Source organism: Narcine bancroftii, chromosome 8, assembly GCF_036971445.1.
Source record: "Narcine bancroftii isolate sNarBan1 chromosome 8, sNarBan1.hap1, whole genome shotgun sequence".
Classification (NCBI taxonomy): domain Eukaryota; kingdom Metazoa; phylum Chordata; class Chondrichthyes; order Torpediniformes; family Narcinidae; genus Narcine; species Narcine bancroftii.
This window is the reverse complement of record NC_091476.1, coordinates 174,300,525-174,325,438: the sequence shown is the minus strand read 5'-3', so window position 1 is coordinate 174,325,438 and position 24,914 is coordinate 174,300,525. Positions and strand designations below refer to the sequence as shown.

The 24,914-nt window shown below is 42.1% G+C and overlaps 1 protein-coding gene across 2 annotated transcripts in view; it reads right to left on the bottom strand.

The window, feature by feature from the left end:
- Window positions 1-408: 408 nt before the first annotated feature.
- The window catches only part of oscp1b (organic solute carrier partner 1b), a 38,633-nt gene continuing 14,127 nt past the window's right edge, over window positions 409-24,914 (bottom strand). For both annotated transcript variants that reach the window (XM_069895898.1, XM_069895899.1), the window contains exons 2-10: window positions 20,374-20,528; window positions 19,389-19,556; window positions 13,887-13,967; window positions 13,180-13,283; window positions 11,293-11,421; window positions 8,354-8,423; window positions 4,710-4,849; window positions 4,010-4,070; window positions 409-2,401 (exon numbers count right to left, since the gene is read on the bottom strand). In XM_069895898.1, the coding sequence (XP_069751999.1) occupies window positions 2,282-2,401; window positions 4,010-4,070; window positions 4,710-4,849; window positions 8,354-8,423; window positions 11,293-11,421; window positions 13,180-13,283; window positions 13,887-13,967; window positions 19,389-19,556; window positions 20,374-20,528 (1,028 nt within the window). In that variant the 3' untranslated portion in view covers window positions 409-2,281. The remainder of the gene's footprint in view (window positions 2,402-4,009; window positions 4,071-4,709; window positions 4,850-8,353; window positions 8,424-11,292; window positions 11,422-13,179; window positions 13,284-13,886; window positions 13,968-19,388; window positions 19,557-20,373; window positions 20,529-24,914) is intronic.

Below are 24,914 nucleotides of genomic sequence, written 5' to 3'. Positions count from 1 at the left end.
TGACAAGAATCTTCCTGAGCGGTAACCATTTACTTTTCAAGCACCAAAGCCTGGTGAAGATTCATGAATGTTAAATTCTGTGCACAGTATAATAATTGCCTGATATTGGTGAACTTGGAGGAGGAGTGAGATTGGACTGTGAATCTCTGAACTTAGACACACATTACATACACATGCACTTAGAATTAGAAGGGGGTTAAGTTAGGTAAGTCAGTAGTGTCAAGTTTGATCCTGTTTTCATGTTTAAAGATAATTAAAAGCAACTTTTGTTTAACCATTTGTCTTGGTGAATTTCTATTGCTGCTGGGTTTTGGAGTCCTCTAGGTCTGTCACACCTGCAAAATATTTCCTCTTGTACACCATTCATGTGTTGGGCAATTGCAATATAGCTGTCCAGATCATGAACACTTCTATTCATCCAACATTTTATTGCCTATTAATAAACAATTAATAAAATTATTTAAACTCAACTTTTAAAAAAATCAATGGCATTTTCTGTTTCTCTAGCATTTTACAAATTTACTGTTCAAAGTGGAATACTTCAGGTTTCTTGGACGATTTGTAATGATTTTGAAAGGAGTCATTGTTGCTTCGAGTATTAACAAACAAGATGATGTTGGGAAATTCAGAAACAACCCGTGACTTGGCTATAAAAGGCAGGGTAGTGTTGGAATATTATTCTGACACTGATATGGGACCAGTGGTGCACCACAAGGGATCAGTGGTGAGACCCTTGTGTTGGATATAAACCCAAAAAATTGAGGTGGTCTGATATAGAAAGTTTGCAGATAACACAAAAAATTAGCATCTAACAGGGCTGTGGGATAGTGAGGAAGGTTGTCAAAGGATTCAAAAGGATACAAGCTAGCTAGAAATATGGACAAAGAAATAAGATGGGTTGAATCTGCATAAGTAAGGTGTTGCACTTTGAGAGGATCACATGTGGCACTGATGTCCAGAGACACAAGTACAAAGCTTGAAAGTGGCAACAATTGTACATCAGGCTTGAAAAGAAGGCATAGCAGTCAGGGTGTTGAGCATAAAAGTTGGAGAGTCATGTTGCAACTGTACAAGACTCTGCTGAGGTGACACATGCAGTGCTGGTTGCTGCTTTTCAGGAAGGATGTGGAAAGAGTGCAGGTGTTTACCAGGAAGCTGCTAGTTCATAAGGAGAGATGGGGCAAACTTGGAATATTTTTCCATTGAAGTGTCAGAAGCTGAGGGGTGACCTGATACAAGTAGAAGTATACAAAATTTTGAGATGCCTAAATAAGGTAAATAGATTATGTCCACATCTCCCTCCTCCTCCCCCCACCCCCCCCCCCCACCCCCAGGTGGAAATGTCAAATATTACAGGGCATAGATTGAAGGCGAAAGAGGTAAAGTTTAATGTAAATGTCTCTCTTCCCCAATTCTTCCCCCCACCCAGCCCAAGAGTGACCAGTATCCAAAAAAGTGCCGAGGAAGTGGTGAAAGCAGATACGAGAGCAATGTTTAAGCAACATTTAGACACAAGGGCCTGTTCCTGTGCTGCACAGTTCTATGTTCCTTCATTAACCTTTATCACATTGGTCAGACAGAATCTGGCCTTGACAAAACCATGTGGACCTGATTCATATCACTTGCAATACATAAAAGAGCTGGAGAAACTCAGCAAGTCGTGCAGCATCTATAGGAAGTAAGAGGTAACCAACGTTTCAGGAAATTTGTGACAAGGGGATCAGGTCCAAAACATTGGTTACCTTTTCCTTGCTTTGTGTCCTGCTGAGTCTTCAAGCACATTTGTGCATTGTACTTGACTCCAGTATCGATAGATTTTTTTTGTTCAACATTTATACCACTTCTATTTTTCCCCAGCCACTCTAATGGATACTTTACCCACACCACAGGACACGAGTGAATTCACTTTGAATTTCACTGATGAGGACTCTGGGAAAGTAAATTAATACACAAATACTGTAGATACATCTTTCTAAAAATCCAAAATGAAGTCAACTAATTCCTTCTGTCCTGCTTCTTCATTTTGTGAACCTACCTCATTGCTTCATCATCCTCAATCCAGGTTCGGAGGGGCAAACTCATTGGCAAGCACGATTACAGTCAAGCTCATTTAATATTTGCTATTTACACAGTGAACTTAACTGGATTAAATTGTCCAAAGGTGCACAAAACGGTACAGGAGTTCATCAGAAGTGAGCTATTAATAAAAATAATGTTCAGTTTTTAGAGGCAATGAACCAGTGCTGGACAGCCTACAATATCAAAGCTGCTGACTGGAAGGTCACAGGTTGTCCATCATGGCCAGGAGATCATCTCCTTTGCTGCAGGTGTGCCTGGGCTGCTGCTCTTGCACAGAGAACTCTGCCATAATTCGCACCAACTCTTCACGCTGCTGCTGGTCCTGGGAAGGAGAATGCACAATCATGTGATTAGCAGTCTACCATTTTATGAAAGGAAATAAAATGCCTGTGAGAAGGTGATATTGTTGAAGTGCATCTCTGGGTTCTTTGCTGAATCACCAACAGAGAAATTAAAATGTCACCTCCACTGTGAGGAAGAGAGCACAGTTTGGCTGCAATACTCACTCATAATTGCCATCTAGTGACCCCTTTTGGGGACTACGATTGTCTACCACAGGACGTGACAGAATAGAATTACATGACTTGAATATTCTCCTTAAGTTTGTTCCATCAGTCAACAAGATCAAAGTTGATATGATAATTCAGCTCAGCGCACTTTTCTAACCAAGATCCAAAATGCTGAACACCACAGTGATCTAGGATTTAAATATCTTAAAACATGTCAAATCAGATTTCCAATTTGTACACCTCTGTCCTCATCAAGAAGGTCTCAAAGCTTTCCACTTCTTCCTGTACCAATGCTCTGGCTAGTTTCCTTCCACCAACACTCATCTGCCTGGTACAACTTTCTCTCATCCTGAATAACTTCATTTTTGATGCCTCTCATTTCCTTTATATCTAGGGCCCTTGCTTCCATTTTGTTAGCTATGTGGAAGTCTTTGTTCCGAACCCACCCTGGCATGACCACCAAACTCTTCCTCCATCACACTGATGACTCCATAGGCACCTTTTCCTGAACCCATGCAGATCTCAAAATTTTTTAAAAAACCAACTTTGCCATTTACTTTGGTCCCTCTCAGAAATTCCACACCATATCTGATATTTATCTCCCCTTTCTAGATCTCCGTCTCCATCTCAAGAGACAAGCCATCTATTGACCCACCGACTCCCACAGCTCCTGTGACTACACATCTATTACATTTGGTCCAGTATAGATCCCATCCTTTTCCTCTGTTTTCAAGAAGAAGCCTTTCATTCCACGTCATCCAAAATGTCCTTTCTCAAGTAATGAGACTTAATTGTAATGTGGTCAATAGAACTATCTCCCGCATCTCCTTCATTTCTCAGAGTTCCACTTTTCCCCCATTCCCTCCAATAGTAAGTGTTCCTTGTCCTCACTTTTCACCCCACCAGCCAATGCATTCAATGCACCATCCTTGTCATTTTCACCAGCTGAAAATTGACCACATCAACAGACACATCAACTCCACCCGTTTCCGCAGGGATCGCTCCTTCCACGACTCCCTCATCCATTCATCCCTTCCTACCCTCCTGTCCATGACTCTGGGTACTTTCCCCTGCAAAACTTGCACTTACACCTCCTCCCTCACCATCAACCTAAATTGCCCTTTCACACGAGGTAAAAATTCACAAGACTTTCTAATCTATACCGTCATCTACTGCCCTTGACGTGGCTTCTATGGTGGTGAGACCAAACGCAGACTTGGGGACCATTTTGCAGACCATCACACTCAGTCTTCATTGACCATCCTGAGCTCTCGGTTGCATTTATAGGAGCTAATAACAAGCCACTGGTGCCCATGGATATCTACATGATTTAGCACCTTGGGGGGAGAAAGCTGGCACGATAATCTCAGGACCATGCGTTAAATAGTACAACACTGAAAATATACTTGCACCTTGCTCACCTTGATGGCCTGAATGTTGACAACCTCAGAATGTTCTGGAGGCCTTACAGTCACTGCGTGGCTACAAGAAACAAACAGATAAAAACAAAACTGGCTGTGACTTCTTAAGAATTGAAGTTTAGGATGGTGAACAGGCATGTGGTGCTTCGGCAATGCTACTCATTTACGTTGCTACCAGGACATACAAGTACAATTGTGAGAGTTTACGGTAAAGTCTCCCATTTCCATATCTGTCAAATAGAGGCTCTACTTGGATTACATTTTCCAGATCTCAGTCCACAGGCTTGAAAGGGATGATGACTCCACCACCCATCCCTTCACTTTAAAGGAAGCAAAGACTTTTGCCTCCATCACCCCTTCAGACAGCAAGTTCAAACCCCCAGTAATTTTCAGATGAAAAATATTCAACTTCCCACTTATCCTGCCACTAAATAACACTATACTGATCTCCAAACCACCCCCCACAAAATGAAGAGCAAGTTGAGAGAATAGTTTGTTTCTGTTCATAATTTAAAAAAAATATAGCTCAGTGTATTCAAAGAACCTCAACCTTGCCACAAGAAAGCTTTCCTACTGTGCATATGGGGAGGGTTTCGACACAGATCTGTGTGGATGTTGTCAAGAGTGGATGGGTGAAGAGCTATGTGCACTTATGAATCTTGTGAAAGAAGCAACTTAAAAATTGACATTGTTAACTTACTCTTCTTCCTCATCTGTACCAAAGAGATTTAGGCGAAATCCTGGTTCGATGCCCACAGGTTTCTTGACATCTAGACCTCCCAGCAGCCGTGCAAGAAGATTTAGCTCCTCCTTTGCCAGTGGATTAGGTGCAGAATTCTCCTGGAGTGAAGGTCAGCAGGTAAAGAAATGTAAAAAATACAGAGCGAGGGAAGATGGCGGACAGGTGGGCATTTTCCCATGCCAACAGAAAGGCCAAATTAAAATACAAAATGCTGTCAATTCTCAGAGGACAGACAGCATTTCTGGAGAGAGAAATTGTTAAGAGTCTGAATTTTACTGAGAATTAAAGAAAGAAATGAAATATATTTAAGTTGCACAGAAAATGAGAAATGGGCACAAGGTCTAGATTGTATGGAAGAGAAGGCCTGTGAAAGGCTGAAAATGAGAGAAGTGGTGATTGTACGAGGTGAGAGGGTGATAAAGGATGGTGAGTTACACCTGAAAGTGATGTAAATAGGTGGTGAATGAAACAGCAAATATAAGAGGAGAGACAAGCTTAAAAAGCTGAATCCTGTAAATGCAAGTTACAAGGCTGGAACAGCTGATTATTACTTGAAATCACTGAATTTGGTCTTGATAAGGAGTCCCAACCTGACATCCCATGGATGGTGCCTGACCTGCCAAGACTCTCCACCTTCTCACTGCTTATCAAGTTCAACATTGAGAGCCAAGGACTGCAAATATGACAAGTTTGAAGAAGAAGTACTATTCCTCGAATTTAAATTGGATTTCATTGGAGACAAAGATTAGAAGTCGTTGCTTGAGTGTGATGAGAATTAGACAGTAGGAAAATCACTCACTGACTTAACAGGATATTCTGCAAAGAGGTCACTCAAACTACATTTGGTTTCCCCAAATTTGGAAAAACAATATCACGTCCATGACTATAGTAACTAATGCAAATACAAATGATTTATTGCTTCATCTTTTCCACCCTTTCCACCCATGAGGAAGGAGGTACAGGAGCATCAAAATTAGGACTGCCAGGCTGGGAAATAGCTCCTTACCACAGGCTGTGAGATTGATGAACACTGTCCCATAACCGAGTAAATCATCCCAAAATATTTATATACATATATTTTAAATTATATCTTCATGTATGTAATTATTATGTACTGTGTATGGTATGTATATGTGTGTACACCATGGTCCAGAGAAATGCTGTTTCATTTGGTTGTTTATGTAGTCAGTTAATTTATAAACAAATTAAAGTGGTGGTTTTCAACCTTTTTCTTTCCACTCACATACCACTTTAAGTATTTCCTATGCCATAGATGCTTTGTGGTTTGTAAGGGATTACTTAAGGTGGTAAGTGGGTGGAAAGAAAAAGTTTGTAATCCACTGTTTTACTTGTACCCAATTGTCTCGTTACGTGCACCATTTCAGAACTCCAAAGGAAAGAGGGCAATGACAAAAAGCCAAATATTTCAGTAACAATTGGATCTAGAGCAGAGATTCTCAATCTTCTCCTCCCACTCACATCCCACCTTAAGCAACCCGTTACTAATCTCAGAGCACTATAGCATAGGGATTACTTAAGGTGGCATGTGAATAGAAAGAAAAAGGTTGAAAACCACTGAACTAGAGTGTTTGAGAACCAGGCTGACAGGAAAAGGACAAGGTATACAAACCCTTGTTTAGAAGGGCAATACTGAAGAAGGAAGAGTGGAGTAGAACACTAATAATGCAATTGTTTACTCCAAATGCTGCAAGGGAGGGGAAAAGACATTTGCTGGTGGCACGAGGCTAGAGGCATTGGAAATGATGAAAGCAGCAGTGGACCCTCAGACATTTCTGATATCTTCATTTGCATCTCACATTGGTCCTGCTCTACCAGCAGTCTCCTTAGCTTGCCTGAAGATCAACATCCAATTCTGTCTGGAGAGACCTTCATGTCATTGTGTTACTTGTCAAAAAGATGAAGAAATAAGAACATAGGGAAAGGGAGAAAGCTACCTGGGTCATCAAGACTAGTTGAATAAGGCCTTTCTTTGAAAGCTAAGCTTTCCAACGTACAAACTGTTTCTGTGCCACACATATTTTGATTTATCATGTTTCTAACACAAGAAAAGTGTCCTAAAATGCATGTTCAAACAAAGATTGATGCCATAACACTGGATCCCTCCCATTGCATCTGTTGAGTCACTTAACCATTAATATTTCCATATATTACATTTGCCAAAATCTATAAATAGGAAAGTCTGCTGATGCTGGGATTTCCATGCAATAAACAAAAGTTCTAGAGAAACAGCAGATCACACAGCATCTACAGTAAACAAATGGTAACCAATGTTTTAGGTCTGAGCAGGCAGGTGATTGAATAAAAAATAGTGGAGGGGAGGAGAGGCAAAAGGGCAGGGAAGAACAGGCAGGAGGTCATAGGTGGATATAATGGGAAAGTGAAAGATGAGAAAGCTGATAAGTGATATATATCACCTTTTTCTCTTCCACCTTCCCATTATATCCACCTATGACCCCTTACCCGTATGCCTGTTCTCCTTCTGTCCTCCCCCCCCCCCCACCCCCCGCACAATTTATTCAGGCTCCTGTCTGCTTTTTGCTCATGCCTTGATGATGGGCTCAGGTCTGAATATTTGGTTTCCCTTTATTTCCTAACAATACTGTGTGACCTGCTGAGTTTTTCTAGCACTTTTGTATATTGCACTGCAAGCTTCAAAGTTCTTTTGTGTTTCACTCTTTGGAAAACCGAATGACATATAATAATTTACCACTTGATAAATGTTCTCACATTGATAAAATAAACCTGGCTCATTAATAAATCTGAGGCTTGACTTTTTATCTGGGACATGTTGCAGAGCAACAATGCCATACATTTCTCTTAGGATGCTTTTCAAATAGCTCCTCTCTGATTATCTTAAACAGAATTTAAATATGCAAGGGTAGCCAAAAAGTATATTGGTACTCTAGCATTTTCCCTCAAGTTGTGGTACCTGGGAACTAGAAACTGTTCATGGCATAAACTTCTAATTTTACCAACAAAAACTGGTAACCCAACTCACTCACCTAATTCTGCTGGGCCTACCAGTAAAGAGATGAACAGAAAATACAAAAAGACAAGCCTTTCAGGGTACTCTTGTCCAGCATTGAGATGTACAGTAACAGATTTTTTAAAAATTCTTTTTATTTACAGCATGGCAGTAGCTGATCCCGGCCCATGAAACCCATGCCATTCAATTATACTCAATTAACCTACAACCACATGCCACCCAATTAACCTATAACCACATGCCACCAATTAACCTATAACCACATGCATGTTGAAGGGTGGGAGGAAACAAGAGGACCCAGAGGAAACCCACAGTCAAGGGAGAACATACAAAATCCTCAGGCAGTGCCGGATTCAAACCTGACTTGAATAGTGTCGTGCCAACCGCTACAGTGAGTCACTGATTTTGATAAGAAGTACAAACTGCAAATCTAAATGTACAGAGAGGGTCTGTCAGCGCCAGAAAAGATGCTATTTTTTGTCATGCAATATGTAAAGCAGGTGCTCAAGAGGAAAATAAATAAAATGGGAAAAGCCAATGGCCTCAAGGAGAAGATAGTTACAGACAATTGCTGGGATTTAGAGACAGCACTGACCTTTGCACGCACAGCTGAGCTCTTTGTTGTCCCTAACATGTGGGTCTCTACAGGCCGAGAAACACTGTACCTGTGGCCATTTAGACAAGGCACCAATATCAATAAACATTGCATAAACAGACATCAAAAAATAACAAGCAATTTTTGTTGAGCTCAAATATATTCAGATACATAGTTTGTTTGGTGAATGGTCACCACTCAACATCTTGGGACAACAAGTGAACAAATCATTTCCCCCAGATTCACTGACTGGACTCATCTGCAGGTTGTTTTCTTAAATGGGATTAGCAACAAAAAGCATTGATTGACTATCAGCACAATTAATAGTACAAAGTAGGTTATAATTAACTGAGCTGGCCGGTCGGACGGACGGGCCGGATGGACAGACGGGCTAATAGACGGGCTAATAGACGGGCTAATAGACGGGCTAATAGACGGGCTAATAGACGGGCTAATAGACGGGCTAATAGACGGGCTAATAGACGGGCTAATAGACGGGCTAATAGACGGGCTAATAGACGGGCTAATAGACGGGCTAATAGACGGGCTAATAGACGGGCTAATAGACGGGCTAATAGACGGGCTAATAGACGGGCTAATAGACGGGCTAATAGACGGGCTAATAGACGGGCTAATAGACGGGCTAATAGACGGGCTAATAGACGGGCTAATAGACGGGCTAATAGACGGGCTAATAGACGGGCTAATAGACGGGCTAATAGACGGGCTAATAGACGGGCTAATAGACGGGCTAATAGACGGGCTAATAGACGGGCTAATAGACGGGCTAATAGACGGGCTAATAGACGGGCTAATAGACGGGCTAACAGACGGGCTAACAGACGGGCTAACAGACGGGCTAACAGACGGGCTAACAGACGGGCTAACAGACGGGCTAACAGACGGGCTAACAGACGGGCTAACAGACGGGCTAACAGACGGGCTAACAGACGGGCTAACAGACGGGCTAACAGACGGGCTAACAGACGGGCTAACAGACGGGCTAACAGACGGGCTAACAGACGGGCTAACAGACGGGCTAACAGACGGGCTAACAGACGGGCTAACAGACGGGCTAACAGACGGGCTAACAGACGGGCTAACAGACGGGCTAACAGACGGGCTAACAGACGGGCTAACAGACGGGCTAACAGACGGGCTAACAGACGGGCTAACAGACGGGCTAACAGACGGGCTAACAGACGGGCTAACAGACGGGCTAACAGACGGGCTAACAGACGGGCTAACAGACGGGCTAACAGACGGGCTAACAGACGGGCTAACAGACGGGCTAACAGACGGGCTAACAGACGGGCTAACAGACGGGCTAACAGACGGGCTAACAGACGGGCTAACAGACGGGCTAACAGACGGGCTAACAGACGGGCTAACAGACGGGCTAACAGACGGGCTAACAGACGGGCTAACAGACGGGCTAACAGACGGGCTAACAGACGGGCTAACAGACGGGCTAACAGACGGGCTAACAGACGGGCTAACAGACGGGCTAACAGACGGGCTAACAGACGGGCTAACAGACGGGCTAACAGACGGGCTAACAGACGGGCTAACAGACGGGCTAACAGACGGGCTAACAGACGGGCTAACAGACGGGCTAACAGACGGGCTAACAGACGGGCTAACAGACGGGCTAACAGACGGGCTAACAGACGGGCTAACAGACGGGCTAACAGACGGGCTAACAGACGGGCTAACAGACGGGCTAACAGACGGGCTAACAGACGGGCTAACAGACGGGCTAACAGACGGGCTAACAGACGGGCTAACAGACGGGCTAACAGACGGGCTAACAGACGGGCTAACAGACGGGCTAACAGACGGGCTAACAGACGGGCTAACAGACGGGCTAACAGACGGGCTAACAGACGGGCTAACAGACGGGCTAACAGACGGGCTAACAGACGGGCTAACAGACGGGCTAACAGACGGGCTAACAGACGGGCTAACAGACGGGCTAACAGACGGGCTAACGGACGGGCTAATAGATGGGCTTGCCATTGATCATCATCCAATCCTTTAATTTTTAATATTAATAGAGTCGGTTTTGTTTTTAGAATAACAATTTCTTAGCATTACCTCCAGGACCACAAACTCATTATCATTATGTTGGCATTTCTATGCACATCTCATTTCTTTCTTAATCTTCACATCAGATCAAGCGGAGTTGGAAGGCATTAGTGACTTTCTTATACAATCTATTCACCAACTCTTCTTCAGGTTGTCAATCCATGTTTTGAGATAAATACTAATTCTGCAACAAAATGTCACACATCTTACAGGAATTCATTAAGTGGCCACTATGTGTACATTTGGATAACAGCAAGGGTTGAGAAGAAATAAGGTGTTTTGCTTATTTCCCCTATACTCATTATTAAAGCATGGTCAGCCTGCAGTAGTAAACTTCCACTGAAATGTGTATTGGGGAGAGGTAGCATTAGGTTAGTCACCTATTCCTCATGTAACGGTTTGATTTCTTCTAAACAGCCTCTAAATGACGAGCCTTTCTTTAGATCTCCTATTGCAAGTTCATGGGACACAATTCCTCCATATAGCTCAACGTGTCCATAGCGGAACACTTTCAGGATAACAACTTGTGGAAAGATATTGCATCTAATAATCATCCACATCCATGTACACAAATTGTAAGTGTTGACAGAAATTAGTTGATTGGTGGGCAAAAGCACCATCCACTTTGAAACATATATCCCAGATGTTCTGGCCTGTAGAGCTTTACTATCACATTGTCATTACCTAGCAAGCATTTGAAATACCCAATGGATCATTTTCTAATTATTCCTTTAGAGTTTTAATTTACTCCAGAACTCTTAATGCAAGGGAGATAGAAAACATGAGCTCACCTGACATATTGTGGAGGTTGTACCTCATGAATCCTTAGAGAATCGATTTGGCATACTTACATGTTTGTGCCGAGCTTAATGATTCGGTCACCAAAGAGGTTTAAGGACCCTTCTGTCAGTGCACTGGTATAATTTCCAAAGGCTGGGAACTCCATCTGCTTCACTTCTTTTCCATCATAGTTAAACTTTCTATGACAAGGAGATAAAAAGGAAAAGTCAACAATTTCCTTAAATACAAATCATGGGATTGCATGTAATTTTCATTATTCAGGAAATTCTGCCAAGAGGATTTGCAAGCACCTCGTACACCAGAAGCACGAGCGCTCCGTCAGATAAATGATTATGCCAATATTACTGTGGGCATTACAGTATTAAGCACAAGAGTACTGCATTGCATAGAGTACATGTTGCAGTTGATGAGACAGTACTTGGACTAACATATGCAGTTCTGGCTGCCACTCTACAAGAACAGTGTGACCAAGCTAAAGAAGGAATAGAGATTGTTCGAAAGAATGTTTCTGGAACTGAAAGAGTCGAGTTACAAGGAGATTGGAGCTGAGATCATTTTCCTGGGAGCAAAAGCGGCAGGGGGATGACCTCATAGCAATTTATTAGATGAAAGGCATAAAGTGGATGGTCAATATCTTTTTCCCCCAGAGTAGGAGAGTCTAAAATTAGATAGCATAGGTTTTTTCACAGAGGGTTGTGGCTGTATAGACTGATCTAGAATGAACAGGTAGAAGCAAGTAGAATTACAACATCCAAAACACTTTGGACTGGTAAAGGGATAGGGATAGGACGTACACAGGTAAGTGGGATTAGTTCAGGTAGGTTGTTTGGTTAGTGTAGATGATTTGGGCCAAAGGGCATGTTTTTATGTTCTATAACTATGCCAGTAGATGATTATCATGCAGAAAACCTTTACTCAGGAAACCAACACAGAGTCGAGGGAATTGAGGCAAAACAAGCAGTGAGGTCAAAGAACCTACACAGATTAAAGAAGAGGTGCTTGCTGTTTGAAAGCAAATGAGGGTGGACAAACCCACAAGGCCTGCCAAGGTAGATCCTTAGACCTTGAGAAAGGCAACAGTAGAAATTACAGGGGTCCTGGAAAATATATTTAAATGTTGTTAGCTACGGGTGAGGAGCTGGAGGATTATTAGGATGTTGCCAAGACTTCAGGAACTGAGTTACAGGGAAGGGGTAAACAGGTTAGATTTTATTCCCTGAGCATCAAAGAATGAAGGAGATTTGATAAAGGTATACAAAATTATGAGGGTAGAGAGTAAATGCAAGTAGGCTTTTTCCACACACACACACAGACTAGGTGTGATACAAAGCAGAGGGCATGGGTTAAGGGTGAAAGGGGAAATGTTTAAGGGAAAATACTTCATATAGAGTAACGCAAGTGTGGAATGAGCTGCCAGCTGAAGTGGTAAATGCGGGCTCAATAGTACCTCAATAGGGGTACGGATGGGTATGGGCTGGGTGCAGGTCAGTGGGACTAAACAAATCATTGCTTATTTAGAACATCATTGTGAAGAATTTTTCACAGGCTCTTCTGAAGTATAGTATATGGTGGGATATGTCATAATGCCCATGAGATCGTCACTTTACAGAGAAGAGTGTTTTAATTTAAACGATGATTTTAATGAAATTGGAAGATTTGAGGTATTTTGCTTAACAAGTTCATCTGGTCTTTTGGTTTTTTTTTGTCTGTTCCACAGAATAATCATTAAAAATGAAGATTTAAAGTGAGAAACTGCAACAACAAAATGGACTTATTGTTTGGCTACATTTTAGAAATGTGTGAGAAACCAATACCGTTACAAGCAAAGAAAAAGGGAATACTCCACACATCATTAAAGATAATAATTTTTCCCTCTCAATGAAGAAGACCAACCAATGGAAAACTCTAATATATGGGCAATTGTGCAAATTAAATACCTCATCAGCCCAGGGACCTCTGTTCCCCAAGGTACAGGCCCAGAAATTGGCAGCACAAATCGGCCATTAGAATTCTGAACTTTATCCTTCAGAAAGATGGAGACCTAATGAGACAAATTCGAACACATTAAATAATAACAGGCTAAAACAACAAAATTAATTCTGCGTGCATAATTGCCATCATACATTTTTCTTACATTACGCACACTGCTGATTAATACAGACATCTACCAAATTAAGGAAGGATGTACCTATTACAGGGTAATGCATTCAAGTTTCACCAGATTAATTCTTGGTATTTTGTAGAAAAAGGTGTGTTGGTGGTTGAATCAAAGATTAGGAAAATACTGCTCAGGGTTTAGAAGATGAGAGGAGAACTTCCAAAATTTTGAAGGGCTTGCCTGGGTAGATGCAGGGTTGCTATTTCAAAACTTGCCAACTGGGGGAAACGAGGGTCAAAATATATTTTCCCCCCTCCTTTCAGAAGATAAAACTATTTTGGGCCACAAACTGTGGAGGTGCAATCATATTTTAATTTTAAACAAACTAATTGATACAAAATTAGTGCAGGACAATGGTGTGGAGGTAAAAGATAACCCACAATTATACTAAATTGAAGGGTATGTGCAAAGGGCCATTAGGTTACCCTCCATCTATATCTTATGTTCATCCAGTTATACATCATGCATCTGGGAGAATGTACTTACCCTGACATGCAAATCCTGAAAGAAAATAAGCAGGGTTTGTCTGATGAGCTGAAACTCCCCCACAGGTAGGCAATTGTATGACTGTCAATTAAAGAAAGGTAAAAACGTAAGATTTAAATTTCAAACTGGCAAATCGCAAGATGCAATGATTTTGTGGTGGATCAAAAATAACTGGCGTGATTAGATAATCACTGGTAACAACATGTGCTGCAAGAGCTCTCCAGATTTTAGTGATGGTGGAGTCTAGGATGTCATTATGTGGCTAAGTGCTGAGTGGATTTTCTACTTACTCTGGCTTGAGGTCAGCCCTTATACAGAAATCAGTCTTCAACCAATTTGATTCACCCCAGATAGAATCAGGAAATTACTGAAAACACAATGTTATCAATGTGATTCAACTGGACAATATCCCAAGTGTAGTCTTTAAGCTCTGTGTTCCTGAACAAGTAGCATCTCTTGCCCAGCTGTTCCAGAACATGCGACATCACTGACATTGATCCAATAAATTTAAAAAAAGAGAAAATCCAATCCAGCTAATTATTACCCCTTATGTCTATTTATCTGAGAGAAATGTCATATAATTCCATTCATGCACTAGAGGAGGAAAGATCCAAAGCTTTCCAGTGCAGAATAGGGTCAATCTGATAGAGGTAGGAAATATTAGGCCAAAACATTGCACGAGGAACCAATAAGCAATTTTTCTTTGAATCAGAAAGATTGCAAAAAGGATTTGCGAATGCTTTACTGGGACTCGTGTTGCAAGGAAATTGAACAGGCAAGGACTTCAGGGTAGGACAGTCTAAAACTCGAAGGCACAGATTTAAGGTTGGGAGAGGAACAGGGATTTAAAAAGGACCCAAAGGACAAATCTTTTACTCAGAAAGTGGTGCAATAATGAGCTGCCACGGGAAATAGTTGATGCTGTGGTCAAGAAAGCCCTTCTACTCAAAAGCCCGAGAAAAATCAAAAAGCCTCAAAGTTGCCATGCAAGTTGATAATGTGGTTAAGGAGCTTTATGGTATGTTCACCTTCATTGTTGGGGGGTGGAAATAGAGGCTGGTACATATGGGAATTTATTCTAAAGTACTTTGAGAAATGGCATTCCAAGAGTAGACCAACAATTTAAGGAAGATGTAGAAAGGGAGAAGTGCCCAAAGCTAAAGCTGTACTGGAGACCCTGCAGGCAATGGAAAGAACGATTAACAGTAGTCAATTTCAGATTTTGTACCAGGCACATGGATGCAATTACCTTCAACAATATCCTCATCAACTGCACAACCACTCAATTCCTCCAAGACCCAAGAATTAGAACAGAATCCTAATATTCATATTCTTTACCTTGCCCTCTTACATACATCACTGTCAAAAGTATCATGCACCCAATTTGCAGACACTTGTTATTCACACTTGTGACTATCGGGCCAGATTATACGCATTTCATTCTTCTTTGCAGAAGGTGCATTCACTGGGCCGCAACAATGAAGTAAAAATAGAAAACCAGAATTTTAAAGCTTAAGAAGGAAGTTTGATTGGCAGTCATTGGAATCCGCATCATTTAAGATGCGAGACAAGTATACCCACATCTTCCTCACAGATCATTCATTTTGACACAGTTCAACTTGCCTTTTCTCCTCCCCACAAAGTGATGTTTTTCCTCTTGTTTCAGGTATTTAAGAACAGGATGTTGCTCATTGAATGGAGAGGAAAAGGAGAATAAAGATGAAAATGAGCCAGACTTGATTTTATACCCATAGCTACTGTTTCAAATACATTTTTTAAAAAGGTTAGGACAAGAGGGATCTGCGTATGGTGAAACACTGAGTACAGGGGAACAGTGAAAGTTAATGAAACCAAAGGAAGCACACAATTTCCCAAAGAGAACAACAACCTTTATTCTACTGCAGAGATTTTTGATAGGGATTTACATGGGCAATCTGTTAAGATTGGTCAGATTTCCCAAGCAAAAAGATTCAAGATTCCTTTATTGTCATGTAATAGTACAGAATATGCAATATTACACAAAATTGCCATTTGCCAAAGAGTTGCCATCAGCGTCACCCCGGAACCTCTTACAGCCAAGGGGAAAGAAGCAAATAAAAGTCGCTTCAGAGTCATTGAGTGTCCGTGGATTTGCCTCCAGGGCTCCTGCAGTGTCTGCAATCTCACAGACTCATTTCATTAACCAGCAACCCAAGCTCCAGATCAAAATCTCTAACATGATCAGGAAATCGTCAGTGCCTGATGCCCATTGGGAGTCCTTCTTGCTCTCAAGCACCTGGTTGCCATGAACCAGTCTCCAGAAGCCTGTGCGGGTCCTTGACCCCAAGATGCTTTCACCCTGTGTGGGTCCGTCAGCCACTGAGACTCACGTTTCCACTGCTGTCGTCACCGACCTGTAAGGTTGACTTATCTTCTTTTTCTTCTCTGTGTGGTGGTGGGGGTGGGGGGGATGTTTTCCCTGTTTCTGGTGCCCCCAGAGTCTGCAGCCTCTTATAGCTGCTGCTGAGCACAGGGGCCACTATCTTGGTGCTCTATTAAGCTTGAAAGGAAGACAAAGCTGGGTGAAGGATTGATGTTGTACTTTATGGAGTCTCTCCTTTCTAAAGGAATGCTTGATGGAGAAGATCACTGCTTCCTTTGCAACAGAAGCAGTTTTCTGTCCCAAATTTGTTGTCCTATGCCAGGCTGAAGATATTTTTGTAACCACCCTCTTATTCAATAAAAATCCTTGCTGTGCTCATCACAACACAAAATGGGAAGTAAGATATAAGGATGGTATTTGATTCATGCCACGAGTTTATAAAATAACAAATGGATTCTATGTCAGAAACAGGACTACCGACATTCGGGTAAGGGGAAATGTTGGGAGAGTGGTACTTTTGTTGTAGTGGGGTTGGTGGAATTGAATGGCTGAAGATGCTGTTCTCATTCATCAACTATTTCATCACACAGAACCCAAATGTGTTGTTTCCATTTCCCTTCCTCCTCCTACTCATGCACTCTTAGCTCAGCTTCCTAACCAATACGTGCTCCAGTGGTTTTCACCCAGCCTCTCCCCCACAAACAAATGGGCTGCACAGCAAGCAACACTTCTTAAAACTTGTTCAGCTGAATACAACAGCTGTTTTCATAAAGTGGTCTAGGCAGTTGAAACAGGAGCCAAACACACTAAGAGTTTTAGCATGGCTCCAATTGTATGGGTCATGTACAGGTTCCTTGTCATATCATTCCAACTGTGCTTAATTGCCCAGGGGCACTAAAGTGCTCATAATGCAGGATTCATGACTAGCCCAAAACAATGGATGTGTCCATCCTACATGGCCACAATCAACTTGTAGAAATGGGCAAATTGATAAAATACCTCAAGCAAAACACATTGTGCAGGCAGTTAATTACATCGCACACAATGCAAAAATTTTCATTCCAATGCAAGCTCAGTCAATTTATATAGTCAGAAACCAAACCTACTGCTATCTACACCAATCCCATTTGTCCACATCCTTCTATGCCTTAAACATGCAAGTTCCTGTCTAAATGCCTATTGCATCTGATCAATTATCTCTTCTGGCAGCAAGTTCTATTAACCGCTCAAATCTCTTTCTTTATTATCCATTTCATGGGAAAAAGATTTGATTATCTATATGACTGTGCCTCTTAGTTAATATTATTGCTATCAGATCAGCCCTTAGTTTCCTTCACTCCAAGAAAAGCAAACCTAGCCTATCTAATCTCTCCTTATAACTAAATTCTTCTACCCAGGCAATATCCTGGTGAACTTGCTTTATACAGGGCAGCACGGTCGGCATAGCGGTTCGTGCAACGTCTTGACAGCACCAACAATCGGGACCAGACCAGAGTTCAAATCCCGCGCTGTGTGTCTGCATAGGTTTTCTCTGGAGACTCCAGTTCCCTCCCACCATTCAAAATGTACTGGGAGTGTAGGTTTATGGGGTGTAATTGGGCGGCATGAACTCGTGGGCCAAAATGGCCTGTTATTGTGCTGTATGTCTAAACTTAAATTTAAAAAAAACTGAATTGAGCACAACCACATACTGTACTTCCTTTGTGGTGAGCAGAACTGCATTCAATAAGTGTAGCCTAACCAGCAATTTGTAAAGTTGCAACGTTACATTCTGACTCTTGCATTTGCTGCCCCAATCTGAAGGCAAGCATGCCACGTGCCTTCTTTACCAATCCACTTATCTATGTTCCTACTGCAGGGAACTCTGGGCTCGGATCCCAATGTGCATCTGGTCACCAACATCTTTAATATCCATGTATTGTACATTTCCTATCCAATTTGACTTTTGCCAATCTTGCATTTGTTTGGAATGAAATTCCATCTGTTAACTACCGCACTCAATTTTCTATTTAATCTACATCCTTTAATGTAATGAAAGCTCCCTCTGTAAGCATCTCATATTTATTGCTCACATATAGGAATGCTTTAGGCAAGTTAAGAGGGAGTTTGTGAAAGCACTCAAATGAAGGAAAATCTCTTGGAAGACCTACTAAAAGAAATGCGAGTTTAAAGAGGACTGAAGATATGATATTTAAAAGCACTTGATAATTATTTCTGAACTGAACATTTGAGACCTTCAAGCAAGACCAAATGATGCTGAAGTTTTAAAATGGACTTTTCAGAGCTTGGGATTTTAACTCACACACACTTACATTTGTGCATGGTGGGGGTTTAAATTTAGAGTAAGTTAGAGATAAGCAAGAAGTGTCATGTCATTCTAGTTTAATACAAGCTATTATTTTGAAGTTTTCCCGTTGTTGTTCCTTTGTTAGTGCTAACAAAGTCTCTTTAGTCCCTAACAAAACTGAGAGGGTGGTTAGTTCGTAACACTGAAAAATTGTGTGTTTTTCTGATTTCCAGAGTTTTATTCAGAGGAACCAAGTGATCTCTCTGACACAGGGTAATATTGCTTATGTCTCCAGAACCAGCTTTAAAGGAGCCAGGTAAATTTATCTCAAGACCAACAGATGCAGATTTGAAATATAAACAACTCCTCTAGCCTTTCACAGTCATACACTCCACATCCAACTGATCCTCAACTTTATATTGCCCTGCCTCTGCACTCTCACTGTTACAGAGAAGCTCATGGACTCTGTTGCAATTTTGGTGATACCTATACATCTGTTCAACTGCTTTTGACACATTCTCTTGCACATCAAGCTAAATGGCATTAATATTCTTTTTTGCCTTTCTCCTGCACTTAATATATCCCCCTGCATGCTCCTCTCTGATCTACCCAGAACTTAATCATATTAAAACTGACCATCCAATTTCTTTTGGCGATAGTTCCACTCAACTTTTCTATCCTTACTCCAACAGACTATCCCTTCCTCCACATTGTGGAGAGATTATCAAATGATGCCTTCACTATCACAGTTGCACACATTTCTTGCACACTTTCAAGAACAAATTGAACAACGGTTGAACGTTGCCTTGCAATCTATAAATAAATCACAGAATCAAGTGAAAACAACACCCACCTCAATCAGTTGTCGGAATGTCTCATCTACTTGGTTTAAAATACTTGGAGAATCACGCACAAATTCTTTGACTGCATCCATATGATTGAATGTGACCAACAGAAGGTCTTTTGGCCGCGGACAAAGAAGTACTTGGTACTTAAAAGCCATTGTCATCAAGTCATAGAGCTGGTGGGCATATGGAAAAAAGATAAAAATACCCAATGTACACAAGCTTAAGATAAATTCTTTCCCCAATCAATCTTAGTTGTTTCTGCCCTTTCAACGCCCTAGTTGTTTCGCCAAGACATTACATTGCTGTAGCCTTAGGATTTTGATTCTAATCCCACATCGAAGTTGATGTGGAAAGCAAGTTACCTGCTCAAATTGCCAACCAACTGATTGGTATTCATGAGATTGCAAATAGTCTTTTGCGCTTTTATTTCTGCTAAATCATTATAAAACTAGTTGGATTTTGTTGCAGAAGGTTACTCCCACCTCTATGAAGCAGAAATATGAATTGGGCCCAGTGGGTATGATCATTAACTGGTTAAATAAGAATTTTTCAAAATGTTGCTTTTTAAGATCACAGCATCCAAAGGCATGGTTGAGTAGAGTGTCATTTTCTAAGGGTTTGGCTCAGAACAACAGATGTAATCCTAAACCATTTCTATATTCTATAGTTAAACAAGAACATCGATAGATGCTGGGGTCAAGTGCAGTACAGAAATGTGGAGGAACTCAGTAATCCGCAGCATCCATGGGAAGTAAAGGGTTAACTAATGTTATGAGCCTGCGCCCTTCATCCTTTCCTGATCGAGGGCTGAGGCCCAAAACCTTGGTTAACCTTACTTTCTATGCATGCAGCGTGACCTGGTGAGTTTCTCCAGAACAGTTTTGTATTGATTCTGTATTTTCTATATTTGATTAATGCAAGAATCTGTTTCTTTTGTAGCTAAAGTACTTGCTTATTGATAAAAGAACCAAGTTAGAAAGATTTAATTACCTTGTCCATACTAGCCTGATTCAATTTCATGATGGAGGCGTGAGCAAGTCGATCAAACACTGTTCTGAGGGCTTTCTTCGAATAGAGCTCCTGAGGTTTCAGCAATTCCTCCATGAATTTCTTATTGAACATTGTGCTGACAATGTCATTCATTACTGGAAAAGCAAAAGATGGGCATCTACAATTTATTTCAAAACAAGCATAGATAGAAATGGTCAATGTGTTGGGTCTGAACCCTTTATCAAGACAAACATTAGAAGGTGGTGAAATTACATATATAAAGAGAGAAGGAAGCTGGGATAGGGACCCAGATGTAAGAGTATAGTTCAGAAAGTGCGGCGGATGGAGAAAGATATGACCTCTGCAGAAAGATACATTTACAATCAAGTGAAAATTACATTGCCCATCAACCCTTGGCTTTTAACTAGGGACAGTGATTTCCAGACACACAACACTATAGCTCCCAGGCCTTTGTCTGTGCACACCTCAACAATGACTCACCAGCATCGCCCAAAGTTCACCACCAATGGTGGAGCTAGGATTCATCCCAGAAGAGAGAGGTCGATGGCTCACGTCACGGGCTTTAAAGAGCCGTGGGCTGGAGAGTCTGGCCCAGGTATTGATTAGGCAATTAAAGGGGTCAATGATCAGGTGTGTGCTGACTTGTGGATGGGTGTTGACCTCGATTGGCAGGTGAGGTGACTTCCAACTGGATTCCAGCCAAAGAGATCACATGACCCTTACCAATCCCCATTCTAACCAGGTTACAGGCGGTCATATAACCCTCCACAATATGTTCCGCCCCTCGGAAGTCATGACACTCGCCAATCGTTGCACACCTTAATATAGGCAAGGAGCTTCCCTGTTCCCAGTCATGGTGGTTCTGCAACCATGTCACCGGTCTACCCAGCAGGGATTGGGGCGCATGGGTCGGGGAGGAAGGAAGTGTGGAGCAGGTTTCATCCTCTTCACAGCCCACACGTCCCCATCCCCTCACAAACAAAGGCTTGAAACTTAACCAGGTCCAGCTGCCAGGTGGACTGGCGAGCTGCGCGTATCTGCTGTATTCCGAGCAGCTTGCGTGCCTCATTAGTCCCTTTCACCTCGAGGTCTGTAGCTCAGGCTTGGGCTGCCAGTGTTGCCTCCTGCAACATACAGCTGTGCTGCTGGACTGCCTTCATCTCCTTAACTTTCTGGACATTTTCCCAATCTTTCTTTTGCATGATCTCACTCTGGTGTCTCAGGAGAGACAGGAACAGTCAAAATGACTCCCCTTAGTTTTTGGGAATCCAGACTTCTTAAGGGGGGAACACCACGTGGGTCGAGGTACTTGGACCAGTCTTCTGGTTTGTCATTCACCCGAGGATCAGATACTCGCTGTCTGCACTGGCTTCCCCACTCTGTATTCAGTTAAAATTCTTAGGACAGTGTAAATTGTGTGTGAGAAAACAAGTTCGACGGGTTCCAAGAACAGCGAGTCTGAACACTGGCTGGGAATAATGTTTATTTACATGCGTAGGGAAAGCAACAAAAATAAAAGACACGCACACTTTCCGGATTGTATGACACACTTGCATCCACCCGAGGAAAGATAAAATTTATAATCAAGTGAAAATTACAATATATGCCACCCCTTGATACAGATTGGGAACGGCTCTTAACTCAACTAGGGACAGTGATTTTTGGACACACAATTCCACAGCTCCCAGCCGTTCATCTGTGCACACCTCACCAATGACTCTCCATCATTGCTCAAGGTTCACAACCTGGAAAGAGGCAGATGGTCTACATGTTATGGCTTTATAGAGCCATGGATTGGAGAGACAGGCCCAGGTATTGATTAGGTAATTAAAGGAGCCAATGGTCAGGTGTGCATTGACATGTGGGCAGGGCTTGACCTAGATTGGCAGGGGGCAACCGGACTAGGTTCTAGCCGGAGAGGTCACATGACCCTCTATAATCCACACTGCATAGATAGAGGGAGAACTCATGAGAGTGTAAAAAGATGGAAAAGGTGGCATCAGATGAGGATAGGGTTCTGAAATATGATGCCTCCATGGGTGATCAAGCAAAACCTTTCACCACATTAGCAGTTCTTGGATGTACCATGAACTGCAGGGTTGCAGGTCCAGTGACAGCAAATGGGGTTATCTGCAGCATCTTTTTCAGCTAGCACAGATAAAATGGGCCAGATGGTCTCTTGTAAAATTTCTGTCTTTTACCAGAGGTCCATTTAAGAGTCTGATAACAGTAAGAACGAATGGTCCTGGACATTTGTGGTTTCAAGCCCAAGCATCATCTGTCAATGAAAATGGGAGAAAAGAGTTTATCTGGGGTGAGTGGGTGCCAACTTTACCAAAACAACAGGAAGCACTGAGTCAATGGAAGGGAAGTTGATTTGTGTGATAGCCCAAGTTGTGTTCACAACTCTCAATTCGTTGTAGTCTAAGATGGAACAGTTTCTACACTAAGCTCTTATACATCTATAAAAATAAATTGGTAAGAGACATCCCAAATTTCATCAGGCTTCTGAGACAAACAGCCATTGGTGCATTTTCTTGGCCGTAGTGTCGACGTGTTTGGACCTGGACAAGTCATTATTTAATACTCACACTCATGAATGTGAAGCTCCCTGCCATCTCAACCTCAGAACCGTTGCTATTTACGGGGATGCAAGTCTCCTACCTCTCTCCAGCCCTTTCCTGAAGTCATTTACCAGCTCCTTCATTTGTTGACATTGAGGGAGAGGTTGTACTATTTCTTTCCTGAACTCCATCTCATCATCATTTTCAATCTACCCTATGATGGTGTGTCATCTGTCAACTTGCAGATGGCATTAGAGCATTGTTTGGCCAGACCGTCATGAGTATATTGGGAGGATAGTAAAGGTCCAAGGATATATAATGGTTAAAGGTTATTGTGAAGGTATTGTCACCAATTTTCCCTGCTAGAGGGTTGCAGATGTGGAAGTGTTGTTGATATCCAGGTCTCAGAGTCTGGGAACGATTTTGTTTGGGGCTATGGTGTTGAAATCAGAACTGTGGTCAATAAATAGGAGCCTGACATCCAGGTGTCACAAGGCAGAGTGCAGGGCCAAGGAGTTGGCATTTGCCATGGGGTCCTGTTGCAATGCTAAGTCTATTCTTGTGATTTGAGGCTGTCTGGGAGGCTGGAGTTAATACTAGTCATGATTCGAAGCAACTTCAGAGTCACTCGGTGATGGTCGTCATTGAAACACATCATCTTGTTTTTCACTGACGCTGGAATAATAGGATATTTCTTAAAGCAGGTGGTAACTTCAGTTTACTGCAGGAATAAAATTAAAATGTTTGTGAATGTTCCTAGCAGCCGATTTGCACAGGTTTTCAGGACGTAGCCAGTGACTCCATCGGGACTGGCCACTTTTTGCAGGTTGATTCACAGGATAAAAGTAAGAGGACCAAGTTTACACCCTATGTCTGATAGTAATTCATGATGCCGGTTTCCTGAAAATTATACTCAACAAATGTGGCTACATCTTCTTCCAAACTGCTTGCTTCCTGCAGGACTCGAGTTCAAATTTTTTGTCACGTGTACCAATGCAAAGATTGTTTTACAGGCAGTCCAGCTAGTCAACCCACACACAGCAAAGCAGTTAAAAAACACTAGAGTGCAGAGCTACAGAGAGAGATCAGTTAAACTGAGTCAATAGTACAAGTTTGTTTCAGGAGTTTTGTTAACAGCAGGAAAGATTTAATCCTTGAATCTGGTGGCACACAATCTCACACGAGCGACATTCCCAATGGGAGGAGGAAGAGAGGTGCTCCTGGCGGGATGAATTTTAATAGTTTGGCTGCTTTTCCAAGGCAGCCGGAAGTCTAGAAGGAGTTAACAGAGAGGAAGAGAGTTTGTTTGATGGTCTGAGCTGTGCTCACAACTCTGCAGTTTCTTGCAGATATTGGGGAGAGAAATTCCTATACCACACAATGATGGATCCCACAGTATACTTCCAATAATTCATCTGTAGATGTGGTTAAGGGATAGGTGACATGCCAAATTTCCTCCGACTTTGAGGAAGTAGAGATGCTGGTGTGCTTTCTTGGCTATTGCTTCTACATGGTTAGACCAGCATAGGAGATGTTCACCCCCAAAAACTTGGAAGTTGCCTTCTATCTCCAAGGCATTGCTGTTAATGAAGACATGGGAACAAGGTCCACCCTCTTCCCGAAGTCAACATCAGCTCCTTAGTTTTGATGATATTGGAGGAAAAAGAGGTTGTTGTCCTGGTTTGAAGCCCTGGTCCTTCAAATTCCCTTCTGCATTCTAACTCACCATTGTTTGAGATCCAGCCTACCTGTATATTTAGAGATCGGTGTTAGAGTGGTGTTTGGCCACACAATCACAGATACACAAAAGGAGTAATATAATAGGAACCTGTGTGTGCAGCTTTCCACACTTCCATGGCACTAGAATTGAGTAGCTGTAGAGGAGGTGCTGACTTCAATTCTTACTGATTGCAGTGTGCAGGACAGGAAATTAGGGATCCAGTTGCAATTTTGGTG